The following is a 16,573-nucleotide window of genomic DNA, read 5'->3' as shown; positions in this document are numbered from 1 at the left end:
AAGTTTTTACTTTTCCTTAATTGACGTTGTATTTTTTTACTTAAAAAAATCGTTTCACTTTATGGCTGTACATTACCACCTATTTGCAGAAACGATGGATCCGCTGAAATCTGACTCGTCGAAAATTCACTGACATTAAAAATTTATATTAATCTGCCACTCGTGTTTACTAATCGACCAGCATGCTGTACGTTCAACTAAAGTAATCACGTTTGGAAAATTAATCATCTGGTCTTTCTAGACGAGTGCCTGTGCTGTCTTGGTGTACACATAACACATGTTATGGGCTCGTCTGTTTAGTATCAACAACAGCCAGAAGGTTGCCTGCAGCACAAGCATTCCAAACAGCTGATCGAGCTTTTATATGTTTTTGCATGTGCTGCATTTTCTATGCTTTTACGGTGCCCGTGCTGTTTTGCTAAAACAGCTAGTTCTACGTCGCCCGGGCGTCAAGTTCGGCTTAGCGGTGTTACTGCGAAGTTGTTGAGCTTCGACAGCAATCAGTACAATTAACTATTTCTTGCAAGTTAAAATTAATTGCTGGACGCGTGAAAAGACTTATAGCCAGTATGGAACAAAACAAATTAGATAAATTAGACCTGGCAAATGATATCCACACACAAAATTTTGATGTCATTCGCCTAGCCTCTTATCGGACAGCTGTCAAATTTAGGTTCATTCAGCGTAGAACTCACCGTAAGATAATTAGTAAATTTCATAATCTCCACTTAACTCCATTTTGATACCTTTTCAGTTCACTTAATTGATGTTTGGAATTTAATCGAGGCCTTCAGAGAAAATGGATTGAATTCGGTGGAACCCTATACCCCAATGACCCTTAGCAGACTTGAAACATTGGTCAATACTTTGTATGTGCATCTAAACAAACGAGTCCCAATAGGACAACAGCTTCATGTTGATCCTGCTTCCATGTACCTTATTAAGTGGATCATGTCTGTTTACAGCTTGTAAGTAATTATTCTAGTTGGCCCAAATCATTACATTAACTTTTTTAATTTACAGAAATGAAGACACTGATAGAATTCCTGTCTTTACAATTAAAATGGTTTTAGCCGTGCTTTGTGGTGGAAAATTGGCAGATAAGCTTCGTTGTATGTCTACTTGATCACCAATATGCATAATTCTGTATGTAATCCAGTTACATTTCTTTCCAGATGCATTTTCTCAGATGTCAGACTCAAATGGACAGCTTGTTGTTGCTAAGTTTGAAGATTTTATGCGTCAGTGTTTTGTTCTTACAGCTGCAGTTGGAGAAGATCCCTCATTTCATTACAGACCTGCAATGGCACAGGAAATCTTTCCAAATGTATTTATCCTATGCTGGCAATTCATTTCATTTAAAAAATATTTCATACTCAAACTTTACACTGTGTTTTTGTTTAGGGTTCCAAAGTGAGTGTAAATGAATTCCTTGATGTACTTTTGGGTGACCCTGCAGCCGCTCCATCGTTAGTGTGGCTCCCACTTATCCATCGCATAGCCGCTGCTGAAAATGGTAATGTTGAAGAACGTCGTGTGAGGTGCCCTAAAAAGATGAGATTGTATTTTCTTTTTTGAATTTCCGTCTTAATTGCTTAGTTGTTCATCCCGTGGAATGCGTCTCCTGTGGACGCACCCGCTTCAGTGGTTTACGATACAAGTGCACCAAATGTCCTTCGGCCTGGAGTCATCAGTGTCAAGAATGTTTCTGGCGTGGACTTTCATTTTCCGAATCTCATAATGCTGACCATGAGATCCGCGAGCATCATACGCCAGTAAGTTGCAAACACGTATTTACCCAAGCAGTCTAGTCCTAGATAGTGAAATATCTTTACATATACGCCATTTTATACCCCAATGCTTATTTGTTTATTCACGCTTCCTGATGCATCAGGCAGCAGAAGAGGTACAATGACCATTTGTTTTAGATTGGCTAGCTACCTTCATTGTTGATTCATCATGAACACTGATTTATCAAATTTTTTGGCATTCAATATAGAAAACGCCAAAGGAATCGATCTTTTCGGCATCACTGAGGCGTTCTCTTCAATGCGTTAGAAGTCCGACATCCGACAGCCACGACCAAAATCGCTCCAGAGTTTGGCGAACGCTCGAGGGGCCTGAGAGACCCGTAACAGTCACTTACATGTAAGATAAAACCTTATATATATCCCATATGGTCTAGTGGCTAGGATACCTGGCTTTCACCCAGGAGGCTCGGGTTCGATTCCCGGTATGGGAAGCCTTTTTATTCTGCGTCTTTTAAATCTCCTTACAACTTTAATCATATCTGTAAATTTTTTCTTTTGATATAACCTATGTTTTTTTGTGTGTTTTTTTTAGTTCAACGCCCTCAGCTACGTTGGAGCGTAACGCTTCTCTGTTGGGCGGCAACGATACCTGGAAGACTAGCCAAATGCCAAACAACACCGAAAGCTTAGGTCGTTCATGGCAACGGGGAGACGACGAACATGGTTTGATTGCTCGCTATGCGGCTAAATTGGCCGAAGGGCAGAAGGATCCTCGTCCTGAGCAAGAAGGTAGCACCAGCGCACATCAACTTTTGGCACAGCTTGAGAATAAAAATCAGGAAATCCTCAGAGAAATTGCTCGTATTCGGTATGTAGCAATTGTATTTCTCATGATTTTAAAATGGCATTGATTTATTTAATTTCATATTTGCAGCCGCGAACAAGAAATGGATGAAGGGGCCATAACCGGACCTTATCCTCTAATGGAAGAATTGAGCGTATTGCGACAGAGGAAGTCTGAACTCGAGCAACAGTTGAATGGATTGCAGGAATCTCGCAAGCAGCTTATGGTGCAGCTAGAATCGCTAATGAAAATGATTAAAGTATTTGAAATTCAATTCCATGTAATCTCTTTCATGGCGCCATACTCTTTGTTTTTGTTTTTCCTTCCATTGCCAAATCGATATTCCAGAATCAGCAGTTATCGCCACGCTCCACGCCATCCACTTCGTCGACCCCGAGCCGAGGGAAAAGCCCGTCAGTCGAGCATGAATCTCACCAACCCATCGTCGTTTCTTCTATGGAAAATCCTAATCGCAATTTTAACACTGGTAGTTTCGATTGGCGTCAAGATTTAATGAGTGCTGCCGACTCCGTGACGGATGCTATGAGCAGTCTTGTTCTGGAATACAATGGAGGTTGGTTTTTTATTCTAATCTTAACCTCATCTTCTTCTCAGAATGTTTCTATTTCATTAGATACCGACGAAGACGAAACCGGACAGATTTATAACGGGTTGACAAATGATTCGAATACTTGCGTTTGAACATCCAGTGTCACTCAGTTTTATCTTGTTTGTCATCATTCCTCACCATCTCATTCAGTTTCTCTGGATTAATACTTCAAGTTTCTCTTGATAAGTACCACTAGTTTGTTGGTTCTTTTGATCTGCCCATCAATCTTATCTCCAGTTTATTTGGTAGCCTTTAAGAAAGATAATGCATAATCCTCAAGATGCATTTCTGCCTCCTTCAGTGTTTAAATAGTGTGTTTATATATGACTTAGGTCTAGCCTGTGTAACTGTTTTGGTTGTCTTACAGATCCTGCTAAATGATCATCACTTTAATTCCTTTTATCTTCTAATACTTTATGCCATATAGCTCTGATCAAAAATACTTATTTGACCACAAAAAAAAGAAAAAAGAAAAATACTGGCAGCCTGTACTTTAGTTTTCTGTTATAGAAATCCAAGTCAAACTCATATTACTTTTAATAGTTTTGTGGAACCCATTAACTGTGCTGTTTTGTTTGCGATGTGAAGACATTTAGCGTGGTTGCCTCTTCCTGAATACTTCAATCCCGTCCTCTTTAGAATTTTGTGAAAACAAGGACATTTATATTGTTTTTCTGTTTACAAGTTAAGTCCTTATTGTTGTAGTAAACAACAATAATACAGTTTCTATACAATCGAAAAAATTTTAGAAACAAATGAAGCAAGATGTTATTTACCACTAGTTGAATTTGGAAGCAAAAGATGGCGCAAACAGCTTGTTATTTCTACCTGATTTATCCCCCGTTTCTCACATGCATTCCTAATCGGTCACGTGACCAGTTCTTCTACCTGCTTCGTCTGCCTCCCCAAATCCCCCATTGTTCTGCACAGTCAGCTCTTCTTGAACTCCATTCCTTTTTCTTCTTTTCCTCTTTCATCCAACTTCTTTTTCACTCCCACAGGTAACTAACAACGCCCTAAGGGAGTTCTCTTTTCATCTTTTCGTTTGCCTTCTCTCATGTGCTAAGGCCGTTGGGGAAAAAAAGGTGGAGTGGTTGCATTCGACTTGGGAGAGTTTCAAATGTTGTGAGGCGGGGCAGTTCATATTCAACCGTTGCCCTGACAGTGCTGCCAACGACCAGTGCGCCTTCTAACCTGCAGGAATTTTGTTCGTTGGGAAGTTCCAATATATTTAGTTTCTGCCACATCTTGTGGTGTATCTTTCGATCTCTTGTGAAAATGTATTCATGGTGAATCCCTAAATCGTCAAGAAAAACTTAATGATAATGAAGCTCGAACGCTTGCACCTAGCAAGGTGGTCAACCACATTCTTGGCCATTGTTATTCTTTGCCATCGAACGGCTAGTGAGTCCGTTTTCAACGAAACTGTGACGGGAAGTCGTTTTATGACTAGAGCACACAGTCCTTACCATATTCGTGATGTTATTCAAATCGAAAAAACTGGCTCACTGAATATTGAGTCGGGAGTCGTCATCAATTTTTATCCTGGTGCAGGCATTCTCGTCAAAGGTGCCCTCATAGCCAAGGTATGTTTCTTTTTGCATTTTCAGGTTTGAATCCTAAGGGTTTTTTTTTTGTGGCGCACTAGACGTTGCTTTGTCTTCAGTTCAATAGTTGAAAGGTGTAATTTGAATGACCCACTTAAAATTTCATTTTTGATCGATCATACAGTATGGGTGAAAAGAATTCTGCGAATTTACAAACGTTGCCAGATCATGTTGAACCAGGATCTTTTTCTTCCAATCTTTTTATGTTAAGCTCGACAAAATATGGATTAATTTAGACGATTTAGTCTTGGTACCATGCACATGACCGAATTTAAGAAGGTGAACGTCCTAAACCAAATGAAAATGTGTTTGGCGTGAGAAAAGCCAACAAGCGTGAAGGTGAACTTTGATTTTAAAGAGGAAAAAGCTTTGCATTTGCTGCCACATGGTTTTGTGTCATTATGCAAACTGATAACACAATCATCTGAGTAAATTCATGTGATCACGCAATAAATGCAGACGGAAGTCGAATGACTCACTGAAATCTCTCTGTCAACAATTGATTCACCTTTCATTTGTTTTGCTTTGTTTTTCTGGTTCGTCTGCTTATTTTAGGGCAATGCAGACGCTAGGATTGTGATGAACGCCGTGGAAACGGGCCCTGCACGGTTGTTGCCCGATGTCCGGTTAGTCGATGGACCAACCCCATTGTCTGGCCGTTTGCAGATCTACCATTTGGGTGAATGGCGTTCCGTTTGCACCAACTCGAGGAAGTAAGCCGTAGAAGGGCGTAATAAAACAGCCGGATGCTGTTGAATTGCATTTATTCATAATCATAACTTTCCTTTTTTCTTTTCCCCTTTTCCCTCCTACACCTGAAATAGCTGGACCGTGACGGATTATGAAACGACCTGTCGGCAGATGGGTTTTACTGGAGGTCGTTATGTTCAATGGATGGATCGGGTCAATTCCTCATCCAGTCGTCCACTGTTGCTGGAAAATCCGCACTGTTATCCAGGCGCATCCAGCATTTTTCAGTGCGATTGGAATTCAAGACGCGTTGGAGCTGGAGTATGTGGTAAGGGCTACCTTTTTATGTTTACTTTTGTTTTCCCCATCGCAACGAGTCAATGAACTCGCACATAAAGGCTGAAACTTCCAATCTCTTCACTTGATGTCCATGTAAAGACACGCTCGGTAGACGATCACATCCTGTCCAGGGGCCTGACATAAACATGTACCGACGTCTCATCAATAAATCCCCTGGTCCGCATGCGTCCCTATTTTTTTTTGGTGGTTTAGTGGTTATGAGATTGTCATTTGAAAAAACGAAAAACCACCGCCCTCTTTGGAACGTAACCCAAAAAAATGGCGGATGAAATCACTGCCGTAATAGGGCATATCTATCGTTTGCGGTACGTGTTGTGTCACGTGACACGCCATTTCCGGAAGAAATGAGGGAGAGCAAGAAAATCGTGACTGACGGAGCCTAACAAAAGTCGTGAGAAATAACAAAATACCCTTCCTGCCCTTCTTTCCAGACTTATCCGTTAACAGTGACAACCATAAAAATGTTTTTTTCTTTCTTAACGTCAGAAAAAGGAAATGTTTTTGATACTAATGGCGATGTTTTTGCATTTTTCTTTGGTTTCCTTGTTTGTTGAAAAAAACGGTAGATTACCATCCGGATTTGGGGATGGAGTGCTCAGGTAACTACTCGGCGGAATCGGGTTTCGTTGGTACCCGTTGGCGAGGCATCCGCTTCGAACACGCTCGACACAAGAAGGATCTGACACAGGGCAACACCCTCTACGTCAAGGTGAATATAAGCCGTCAATAAACATGTTCAATTATTATCATTATTTTTCCTTCAACGAGAAAAAAAAAAAGGGAAACCGCAGAACGCGCGCCAGCAATTTTGATTTCCGGTCGTGTTTTACCGTCACTTTCATAATCTATTGTATTTACTTAAATTGAGGGTCAGCTTTTTTCTTTCCTTATTTTTAAAAACAAAACAAAGAAAGGGTGTCGTTTTCGTTAATGAAGGCTTCAGTTGTGCGTCTGGTTATCTCCAACGAGATAAAAGCAATTTAAAAACTATCTTTAAGATAAGATAATAGCAGACATTTACGTACCGGAAATCTACCCACGAAATTCGAAATAATAATTTTTTCTTTCTCAAAATGAAAATTTACAGATGTCTGAATCTTATTTGCATTACGTGGATATTTTAAATGCGGGTGTTGATCGGAGCGGCAAGGCCGTTTCTTCTCTGGAGAGCGTCGGTGTGGCCCCTCAAATAGAAAAAATTCGAGTGGAAGGATCGGCTTTCAACGGCGTCAATGTGACGTCACCCGATTCTCCTGTAGTGATGCGCGGAGCCACCGTGACGGGCAACGCAGGTTACGGAATTTACGTCAACACGTCCAGCGGTTCCGTCCTACTAGACGCTTGCACCATCTCGGACAACGGCCAGGAAGGTGTCAAGTACGTCTTTCACGACACTCGACCAGGCGATCAGTCCGGCGATGCCGTGGTTGGTACCCACGATCTTTGCACATCCGCCAGCACATCCAATCCGGTTTATCCGCTGCCCATCTTAGCTGAAAGCTATCACGAAAGCATCGCTAATGCCAGGTGCGAAAAGCGATTCACTACCACCTTCGGTCAGGTTTTGACGCTTCATTTCGTCTACCTGATGGCCGACAAAGCAGATACAATGGCCGAAGTGGTCGTTCATGACGGACCGGATTCTCGTTCTCCGCTTATCGCCAAGTTCAAAGTCACCAACAGCACCCGTCCACAAAGTGTCACGACCACCCGCAACGCCATTTGGATCTTGTACACAGCCCGAGCTTCCAGCCGGACTGTCCTTCAAATGGAATTAACGTCGGGTTTCAGCAAGAGCTACGATCTCAATTTGACCAATTCAGTCGTGACAAACAATGGCGCTAGAGGCATCTTGGCCGAGAACATCCGGTCACTTTTGCACGTTCAGGGTTCAACGCTCAGAGAAAATCGTATGGCTGGCGTGCAATTGCTGGACGGCGCAGGTGATGTCAATGTCACTTCCAGTTTCGTTGGATACAATTTGGGTGACGGTATCAACATGACCTACTCCGGAGGTCGCGTCAACGTCTCCTACTCCCTCATAGAATCCAATAAAGGACATGGAATTGTTGCCTGGTTTAATCAGAGTTCTCCGAAGCTGGCCCTCAATCAAGAATTCATCATCGCCTATAACATGATTTCGGCGAATCAATGGACGTCCGTCTTGGTAGGCAACTTTTGCACGGCCGGAAGCGTCAATGTAAGCGGCAACATTTTCAATCAGAGTCAGTGGGACGCGCTAGAGATCTTGTCTTGCTGGAAGCCTTCCTCACCTGTGCGGCAAATCAACGTCGGACATAATCAGTTCCATCACAATCAGCGGCTGGGATTAGTTTTAGCGCCAGCTGTTTCCATGACGGCGATAGTAGAACACAATCTCTTCCGTCATCAAAAACAAGGTTGCCTTCTCATCCGCAATCCGGACGCCTTGGAACTCGAATCGTTATCCAGCGATATCCTCGTTGCCAATAACCGTTTCGAATTTAATTCCGGCTTGTTTGTCGCTAATTTGGGTCTTTCCCAATATGCGGGCGATGCGCAAAAACTGTTTTTCACGCGCAATTGGATGAAGCGGAATAGCATCCGGCAGCCGTTCAGTTCTGTTGGACTTCATCCGCGTTCCCGTGTAGCTGCAGTCGTGGTCGTCGGTTCCAGCAACGTCAATGTCACTCGCAACATGATAGACAATCCCGATTCCAATTACGAGATCGGATCACAATTAGAAGACCAACAACTCGAAATTTCTGCCGTCCGGAATTGGCTGGGCGCTAAAGTAGAGCGGGATATCTATTACCGCCTTTTCGACCGCAAGGATCGATACAATTTGGCTCGTGTAGCTTTCAAGCCGTTCCTTCTTCACGACACGAATTTCGACACGGACGCTGTGTCAAACATCCAAGACTTTGTCCCCACTTTTGTGACTCCAGGCAGCCGGGAAATCGGTGGCGAAGTAACCGGACAAGAAGAGCTGATTGATCCTGGTGTGTATCACGTCATTCGTGACATTGTCATCCATCCGACGGGCCGTCTGACAGTGGCTTTTGGGGTTACCCTCCGCTTCGAACACTCGATGGGCATGATGATTGGTGGTGAATTGGTCGCCGAAGGGTCCACTTCGCCTGATGGAACTATCACGTTCTCCTTGATGGATCGCACTATCCGAGAAAATACCACAGTGGAAGTTGGTGTCCGGCTGGTAGGAGGCGCTACCATTAGAGAAGGGAGACTTCAAGTGAAAGTCGGTGATCGTTGGGGCACTGTGTGCAACGAAGGATGGACAAGGCAATCGGCCGCTGTGGTTTGCCACCAGATGGGCCTCGTCCTCAACCCTCGTGATTGGTTTATTGAACCTATCCACCTGCAGTCATCTGTGGGACTGGAAGATCCCGTCTTGATGAGTCACGTTGACTGTTCCTCACTCGACACGGACGTTCGATCGTGTTTCCATCGACCGACTGTCAATCAAACGGAGAATTATTGCGGGCACGACATGGATGTTGGTTTGCGCTGCCATGACGTCTCGTGGGCTGGATTGCGTTTCGGCATGACGGCCAAGAAATCTGTCCTTCGCTCAGCCACAGTCGAACGCGCTGGGCTATTTGATTATGCCACCCATTCGTTCCAGCCAGCTGTTCGCATCGATTTTCATCATCACGTTCTCGATCGTCTTCGATTGGTCGGTAACGATCACGATGGTTTGGGTATCATGTATTCAGACATTTACTATCCGGAACGGATTCCTAGCTTGAAGAACAGCCACATTTCCCAGAATCGTGGACACGGTGTCAGCCTGCGCAGTTTGGGTCTCCAGCTGGCCGAGTGCCACATCGAAGACAATGTAGAGTCAGGCATTCATTACAATCCGATGATTGCCCGCCAGGAATTACGTGAAATGGTCGGCTGGCTGGGTATTTTGAAGGCCAACAAATTCATCCCGATTCCGGAGACACAAGGCACTATGGAACTATTTCCCGATGATCCGCGTTATCTGAAAACCAGTCGTCTGAAAGGCCAGGAAATTGAATCCACTCTGATTATCCAGACGGACCAACGTAACGTTATTGGCATGCAAGTGATCAATCCTATCCAGAACACCAGCACGGAGTCCGTCCTGTTGCTGGATTACGGCGATTTGAGCAACGAAGTCTGGAACGTCCGAACAAACTTGACATCCTTCCCGACAGTCAGCAGTTCGTACAAGTTGACTGTCAAGTACAAAAGCGGACAAGATGCTAAAGGTGGAATGCTCATCTTGCTGACGGCTTACAGACGAACGGATTTACAAGTTCAGCGATCTCGATTGCTAACTGGACCCATTCCGATGTTGTCCGTTTCATCGACCAACATCCGTCGGAATGGCAAAGGTTTTTCATCTCTTCATTACAATCTGTTTCTCAGCCCTGGCGGAAATCACCATTACCTCCGCAAGGCCAACGAGACGATCCAGTTGATTGGATGTGAAATATCGCACAGCAAAGAAGAAGCCATTCTCGTTCACACACCGTATCGCGATGTGGGACGTCATCCGCTGGCGGAGATCAAATACATCATGAATTACACGACCGTGTCGGATAATCAACGAGCCGTCGTGCAAAACGGCCGGGATTTGAGGGATTCCAATAATCTTTTCCACTGGATTTTGCAGAATGACACCGTGAGGAACAACCACGCAGGTGGATTCGATATCCGCTTGCCTTACGTCCTGCAGTACAACGAGAATTTCACTCATTCCGTCTACGTGGCTGATACCACCTGGACGGCCAATCGGCAATTCGGTGTGGTCATCGGTGGCCATTTCGCCCGTCTCAACATGACAGACAACATCCTGGAGGATAACGAAGGCCAACCGGGTTTAGTTAGCTTCCGTGGCATGGAGAAAGAAATGTTCATTTTGCGGAATACGGTCCGCCGCAACACGGGCAATTTTATGGTAGAATTCGACATGGACAGTCAATCGGAAATCTTGGGCGAAGTGTCGGCCTATTTCACTCGAAACGTCATCAGAGATAACGGCCATGCAACGCGTTCCATGATGTCCAATCCGCACCTGGCTGCCTCCTATGCCTTAGCCATGAAAGGTGTGCAAAAGGTGAACATCACGGACAACATGATCGGACCCAACACCGCAATGGATTACGAACTGTTGGCCGGTATTCGCTCTTCCAAACTGGACAATTTCGTCAATGTTCAACGTAATTATTGGGGAACACCCGAGCTGCAACATATTCGTGAACGCATTTTCGATTTCGACGACTGGAACAGTTACGCTATCGCTACCTTCCGTCCTTATTTCCTGGAACCTACTTGGGATGGTGGCCAATCCACCTTCACCGATGTTTCTATCCCCGTGATGGACGTGGAACGATTGGGCGGTCGATTGTTCCAAGATCTTGTCCTTGTGCAACGCAACAGACCTTACATCGTCCATACCGATCTGACGGTCATGCCCGGTGTGACGTTAACCATTCTGCCCGGCGTTGAGCTGGAATTTTTACCCAGCGTCGGCATACTCGTCCTGGGTGTTCTCCACGCAGAAGGACATTGGGAAGCGCCCATTCGAATGCGTCCAGCACCGCAGAACGCAGCCATGACGGTCAACTATCGATTGGCTCGTCAAGTTTCAGCTGACCAACGGGATAACGTCCGATTGTGCCTCGAAGGCGATTGTCGTGCAGGAGCAAATCAGGGATACCTGGAACTTTTTAATCAGACGACACAGCAATGGGTTCCCGTTTGCGATCGCCGGTTCACTGAACAAAATGCACGCGTCGTTTGTCGTCAGTTAGGCTTGGACAGTTTTCACGAATACAAGAGTTTCGGACCAAGATGGGAATTCCAGTTAACCACGCTCAATCGTGTCCGCCATTGGCCGGAACCCATTCAATGCATTGGTAAGGATTCGCAAGAATTGTTTGCGTTGTTAAAGTGAAAATTCAAATTTTATTTTTAATGTTAACCAACAGGAACTGAATCAAGGCTGGACGAATGCGACATTCGATTAAACGGACAAGTGTGGGATCACATTTATTCGTGTCCTTGGGATAGCGAAGATTTTGTTTTCATCGATTGTGGTACCCGGACGTCTGAAACGTCGCCCAATTATTGGGGTGGCATCCGCTTTTCGGTTGCTTCCTACGAAGACAATTTGGTGGATTTGCGATCCGGCCTCCCCGTTCATTTGGATCCTAATCTCGAGCGCCATTCGAGACTCTATTACGTTCACATTACAGGTGCTGGAATCCTTCATGGTGAAAGGAGTCCAGCCGTTTTGTCAGTCCACCGTTCCCCCACCATCCAGCAGGTCAACATTAGTCACTGCGCTTCTGACGGTGTATCTCTCATCTCTCCGTCGTTGAACTTGCCATTGCTGGACAATCGAATCGAATACAACGGAGGAGTCGGACTTAGCGTCCTAATGTTGAACGGAGAAACCCGCGATGCTGATCTCAGTGCCTTTAGTCCACTCCGTTTCGCCCGAGGTCTTCCATACAACACTTTCGGCATTTTAGATGCGTGCGATCCTGGGAAGCAAGTGATTGTCGAAGAGCGTATCTTAGTTTATTATCGCTACGAGAATCGTCCAGCCGATTGCGTGAAAATCTTCACCAGCCGCTATGGTGTCAAAACATTTGGCTTCCGACTGTTGCAACTCAATTTAGTTAATTCGACTAATCAGCCATGGGAGCCTGACTCTTTGACGCTGTACGATGGTGATATTTATAACATCACATCGACAGTCATCGCCCAGGTGACTTCGACTACCACTGGGCCAGCCATGGAGAACCGACTGTACAGGAGTAAGAAACCCAGTTTGAGTTTGAAGATTCATTCTTCCGGTGATGATGGATCATACGGTTTCATAGCAGAGGTCATCACGCTACCTATCGCTGCTATCGGTTTCGGTAATTTATAAACATATTAATTTAAAAGGGTCAAATGTATTGCAATTGATTTAAACCTAACATTTATTGTTTTTCTAGGCCGTGATATTCGACACAATATCTCGTATTCCGGGTTTTTCCATAACAGAGCGGGCGCTGTTTATTATTCCAGCGCTGGAGAGATTAATCCCATTTTGACGATGGAATGGAACCAGCTGGTTGATAATGGAGTTCAGCTCTACGGCAATTTCAGTACAGCAGAAGCGGCTGTAGCGCTGGATGTCCAGAATATGGACTCGCTCTTATTCCGGGTTAGTATTTTAGGCACTTAATTAATTTAATTTTTTTGTTGTGAACATTTTTGTAACGAAATTTCCTGTTTTGTCTCATTTCAGAACAATTTAGTCCGACGTAATCAAGGTGGATTAAAAATCCAGTCGGACTCTAACGGTGTTCCGACCTCGCTCAAAGCCGTTATCCACAATAATGTTTTCGCTGATAACAACGTGACAGAGACGTTGTACCTTCAAGGCCGTCGCACAAGCCCGTACCAGGAGGTCACGCTATACCACAATTACGTTACAAGGAGTCACGTCCGTTACAAGAATGTCATGTTGCTGGATCAAGTGGTTGCCAACCTAACCGAAAACCACATCTTCAACAATCTCGGCTTCCACATTATGGAAGTCTATGGCTTTGGACGTGTCCGGCTCCCGATCTATCAAACGTTTTATCATAACAGTTTTCACAAGTACAATTAAAATGCGATAACGTGAGGATAAAATTTAGATTAACTCGATTTTATTTCGCAGGAATTACGCAATGGATCGCGACAGCCGTGGAACTGTCATTGCCGGAAGCAGTGGCCAGAGATACATCAACAACGTGTTTTACAATCCAGACAATGATTATGAAATGATTGCCCTTAATTGGACTGGGTATTGAATGATTTATTTGTCGTTTTCTTTAGATTTTGTTTTTCTTTTTTAGTTGCATGACACTTACGTATTTTTCTTCTATTTATTATTTTCTTACCCTTTCACTATTCTTGGGTCCTATCCAGCAACGCCACCTGGGAGGCGAGGTAATCTACATTCTTTCTTTTGTACCCTATTGCATGTCCTGTGCACACTCTTTGCGTTTGCATCGTTTTCTTGCAAGCAATCGATTTCAATCCCCCCAAATATTTGAATGTTCAACTCATCTTAAAATTCTGTCATGCAGTTTGGAGATGCAACGAACGGCCGTCGAAGCCAGAACCAATTGGTGGGGTTACAACGAAACAACTGCCGTAGTAGGACGCATCCGTGACTTCAGGGATGTGCCGGAATTGCTCCAAGTTCGCTTCGAGCCATATTACTTGAACAATCGCACCGTGTTGAGCGGGAAATGTGACCCGGGCTGGACGCAAGTCGGTGATACGTGCTATGTTTACATAGGTGTACCGATGAACTTCTCCGATGCCAAAGAGTTTTGCAAAAAAGATAACGCTTCGTTACCTTACCTGATGAACAACTACTTCGGTGTCATGGAGTTCCTCGTATCGCAGCAAGTAGGCTTCGATTATTATGCCCGTGTTTGGGTCCAACATCTGGACATGATCGGACAGTGTGTCGTTTTTGTTAACCGCCGAGTGGAACGTTCACCCTGCGATTTGTTGCTTCCATTTCTCTGCGAAGCTGGTGAGTTTTGGAATTTCTTTAATTAATTTGAAGGGCATTTTTTAAAATTATTTTCGCATTTTGATAGATCCTTATGTGGTGTTGGATCCTCTTGGATGGACGGACGATGCCCTGACTGTTGCACTTTTAGGGGCTTCAGTAGCCGCCCTCCTTTTGATCATTCTATGCGTAGCGTTTTGGGCCACAAAGTCTAAACACCGGGCTGAAGAGCGGTTTGAACGTCGTAATTCTATTCGTGGATCGATTCGTTCCATCCGCTCCTTTAACTCGCTGGCTTCGAGTTCCGGTTTCTTGGACACTGCAGGTGCTCGGCGAAAACCTTTGGTCCCACCATCCGGAAGGAATGGCGGAAGCGTCGACTCCATTGCCAAGTCACAATTTGAATCATCAGTGGAAGATAATCGCTCTTTCAGCATTTACGATGGAGAAGAACATCCGGCCAATACTGTTGGTCTCCCACAACCACCTCAGCAAGGTTTCTCTTATTCCCAACTTGATCACAGAGTCAACCGTCCAGCGGGGCAAACAGCTATCGTCAACCATCATCCAAATGGTGGTCAACTGACTTTCGAGAACCAGGGATTCCGGGACACTTCAACTTACGCGTCACATCCTGAATCCCGACCTCCGTCCGATATGTGGGGAGATTCTTTTTCCATCGATGCCCAAAGCAACATAACGACCAGTGTTAGCGTCCATCATCAAAACGGAGCAGTACGATTCAAATTCCTAGATTCTTACCTAACATTTAATTGTCTTCTTTATCATTTGGGAACGTTTGAATTTTCTAGGTGAGTTACCACCCACAGCCAGGCCGTTCTATTCACGAGCCAGACTATAGTCGAATCCGTTCAAGGAGCGAGGGCGGTGTTTTGGATAATTACTCAACGGCTAGTGTTATTACTGATTCCACAACGGCCATGAAACGGGAACTCGACGATTCCGATGCGGCTTCTGCTGTCACTTTACCGCAATCTAGAACCAGACCTGATGACGCCTCCGGTTACAACAAAGCGCAACCTTTAATTAATCGGTAATGATAAAATGAAATGAAGAAATTTGTTACGTGACGTGACGTGTAACTTTAAAATTGTGTAGACCCCCGACGACGACGCGTTCGCAACAATTATTGGAAACTAATTTCGATACGGGAATACCGGAAGTTCCGCGTCATGCAGTTACCACTGGCTATTTGGCCCATTCCAACGAAAACTTCTTCCTACCGCATCGATCCAACAGCACACCCCTTGAGACGGACATGTAAAAAGGCCCATGACGATGATCTCTTCTTCTAATTTGTGTAACAATATGGAATTTAAATTCCATAATTTATCTTATAAATCTTAAAATTGTATGATTCCATGACATTTGACTGCCCTTTTTATCGCTGCTGTAATTCTTAGAACCATTCTAAGAACTTGAAAATAAGACTAGAACAATAGATAACAGCACTAAAGCTATTTTCTACAAACAATTCCGCCCAATTACCCGGGATTGGAACTAGACACGACCATTTCCGGATTTTAAGTTAGTGCTCCATGTTTAAATGAATATTTCCTCTCTTTTTTTATTTGTATGGTATGTATGAGTTGTCTTCCATTTTATCTGTGTTCCAATCAGATGGTGTCCAGCATGATGGACACCTTTTATAAATGAATGCATCTGTTGTAAATAGAAACAACTAAGACAAACTGAAATTCAGTCTAATCCTTGCGTTTAGTTAAAGTGTGATCTGGCTCTGGGGAAAACAAATAAAACGTGGAAATGAAGATGAAATGAGAAAAAAAAAATGGGCTTATAGCACTACGTATTCTTTGCTCGAAACCTCCTGCAGCACGCGTAGTGAGTACGCGTGAAATTGATAACACGTGCTGCACAGAGGAATCTTTTCAACGAACCTGCGTTAATGCCATAGCCAAACTAGGTGTGCTAGCCAAGCGCTTTTATACCATGAAAATTCTTAACCAAACCACGTTTGCGAAATTGACTTTATAAAATTGTGTTTTTCAGACTGACAAAATTACGAATGATAAAAATTAAAAAATGAACTATATGGACGATTATACATCGAATTGAATTCAACAATTTATTTTAAAGGTTTGTCTTATCAAAAATGAAAAAAACAAAAAAAACTAAATATGAAGCCTG

The 16,573-nt window shown here is 44.0% G+C and overlaps 2 protein-coding genes and 1 non-coding gene across 5 annotated transcripts; all 3 read left to right on the top strand.

Annotated features, from left to right (window-relative positions):
* Positions 1-89: 89 nt before the first annotated feature.
* On the top strand, positions 90-3,587 carry LOC116921641 (dystrobrevin beta). Of its 2 annotated transcripts, XM_032927968.2 has the most exons (12): positions 90-696; positions 755-968; positions 1,024-1,112; positions 1,176-1,327; positions 1,405-1,516; positions 1,600-1,775; positions 1,895-1,906; positions 2,000-2,148; positions 2,344-2,619; positions 2,686-2,854; positions 2,944-3,169; positions 3,230-3,587. In XM_032927968.2, the coding sequence occupies exons 1-12, from the start codon at positions 570-572 to the stop codon at positions 3,295-3,297; spliced, it is 1,770 nt and encodes a 589-aa protein (XP_032783859.2). In that variant the 5' UTR covers positions 90-569; the 3' UTR covers positions 3,298-3,587. The 2 variants fall into 2 exon arrangements, with proteins under 2 accessions (XP_032783859.2, XP_032783860.2); XM_032927969.2 differs by lacking the exon at positions 1,895-1,906 and having other exon boundaries at positions 116-696.
* On the top strand, positions 2,171-2,242 carry Trnae-uuc. The gene has a single exon. It is a non-coding gene; the product is annotated as a tRNA-Glu (tRNA).
* Positions 3,588-4,143: 556 nt separating the features above from the next.
* Positions 4,144-16,122, top strand: LOC116921640 (protein bark beetle). Of its 2 annotated transcripts, XM_032927966.2 has the most exons (14): positions 4,145-4,791; positions 5,368-5,525; positions 5,637-5,830; positions 6,429-6,571; positions 6,950-11,753; positions 11,826-12,764; positions 12,843-13,054; positions 13,139-13,494; positions 13,556-13,681; positions 13,807-13,827; positions 13,968-14,425; positions 14,493-15,139; positions 15,217-15,458; positions 15,524-16,122. In XM_032927966.2, exons 1-14 carry the CDS (start codon positions 4,525-4,527, stop codon positions 15,687-15,689), a joined length of 8,733 nt encoding a protein of 2,910 aa, XP_032783857.2. In that variant the 5' UTR covers positions 4,145-4,524; the 3' UTR covers positions 15,690-16,122. The 2 variants fall into 2 exon arrangements, with proteins under 2 accessions (XP_032783858.2, XP_032783857.2); XM_032927967.2 differs by lacking the exon at positions 13,807-13,827 and having other exon boundaries at positions 4,144-4,791.
* The last annotated feature ends 451 nt before the right edge of the window (positions 16,123-16,573 follow it).

This window comes from Daphnia magna, linkage group LG4, assembly GCF_020631705.1.
Source record: "Daphnia magna isolate NIES linkage group LG4, ASM2063170v1.1, whole genome shotgun sequence".
NCBI classification, from domain to species: Eukaryota; Metazoa; Arthropoda; class Branchiopoda; order Diplostraca; family Daphniidae; genus Daphnia; species Daphnia magna.
Note: the sequence above shows the minus strand (reverse complement) of the source record. Positions and strands in the feature narration are given on the sequence as shown.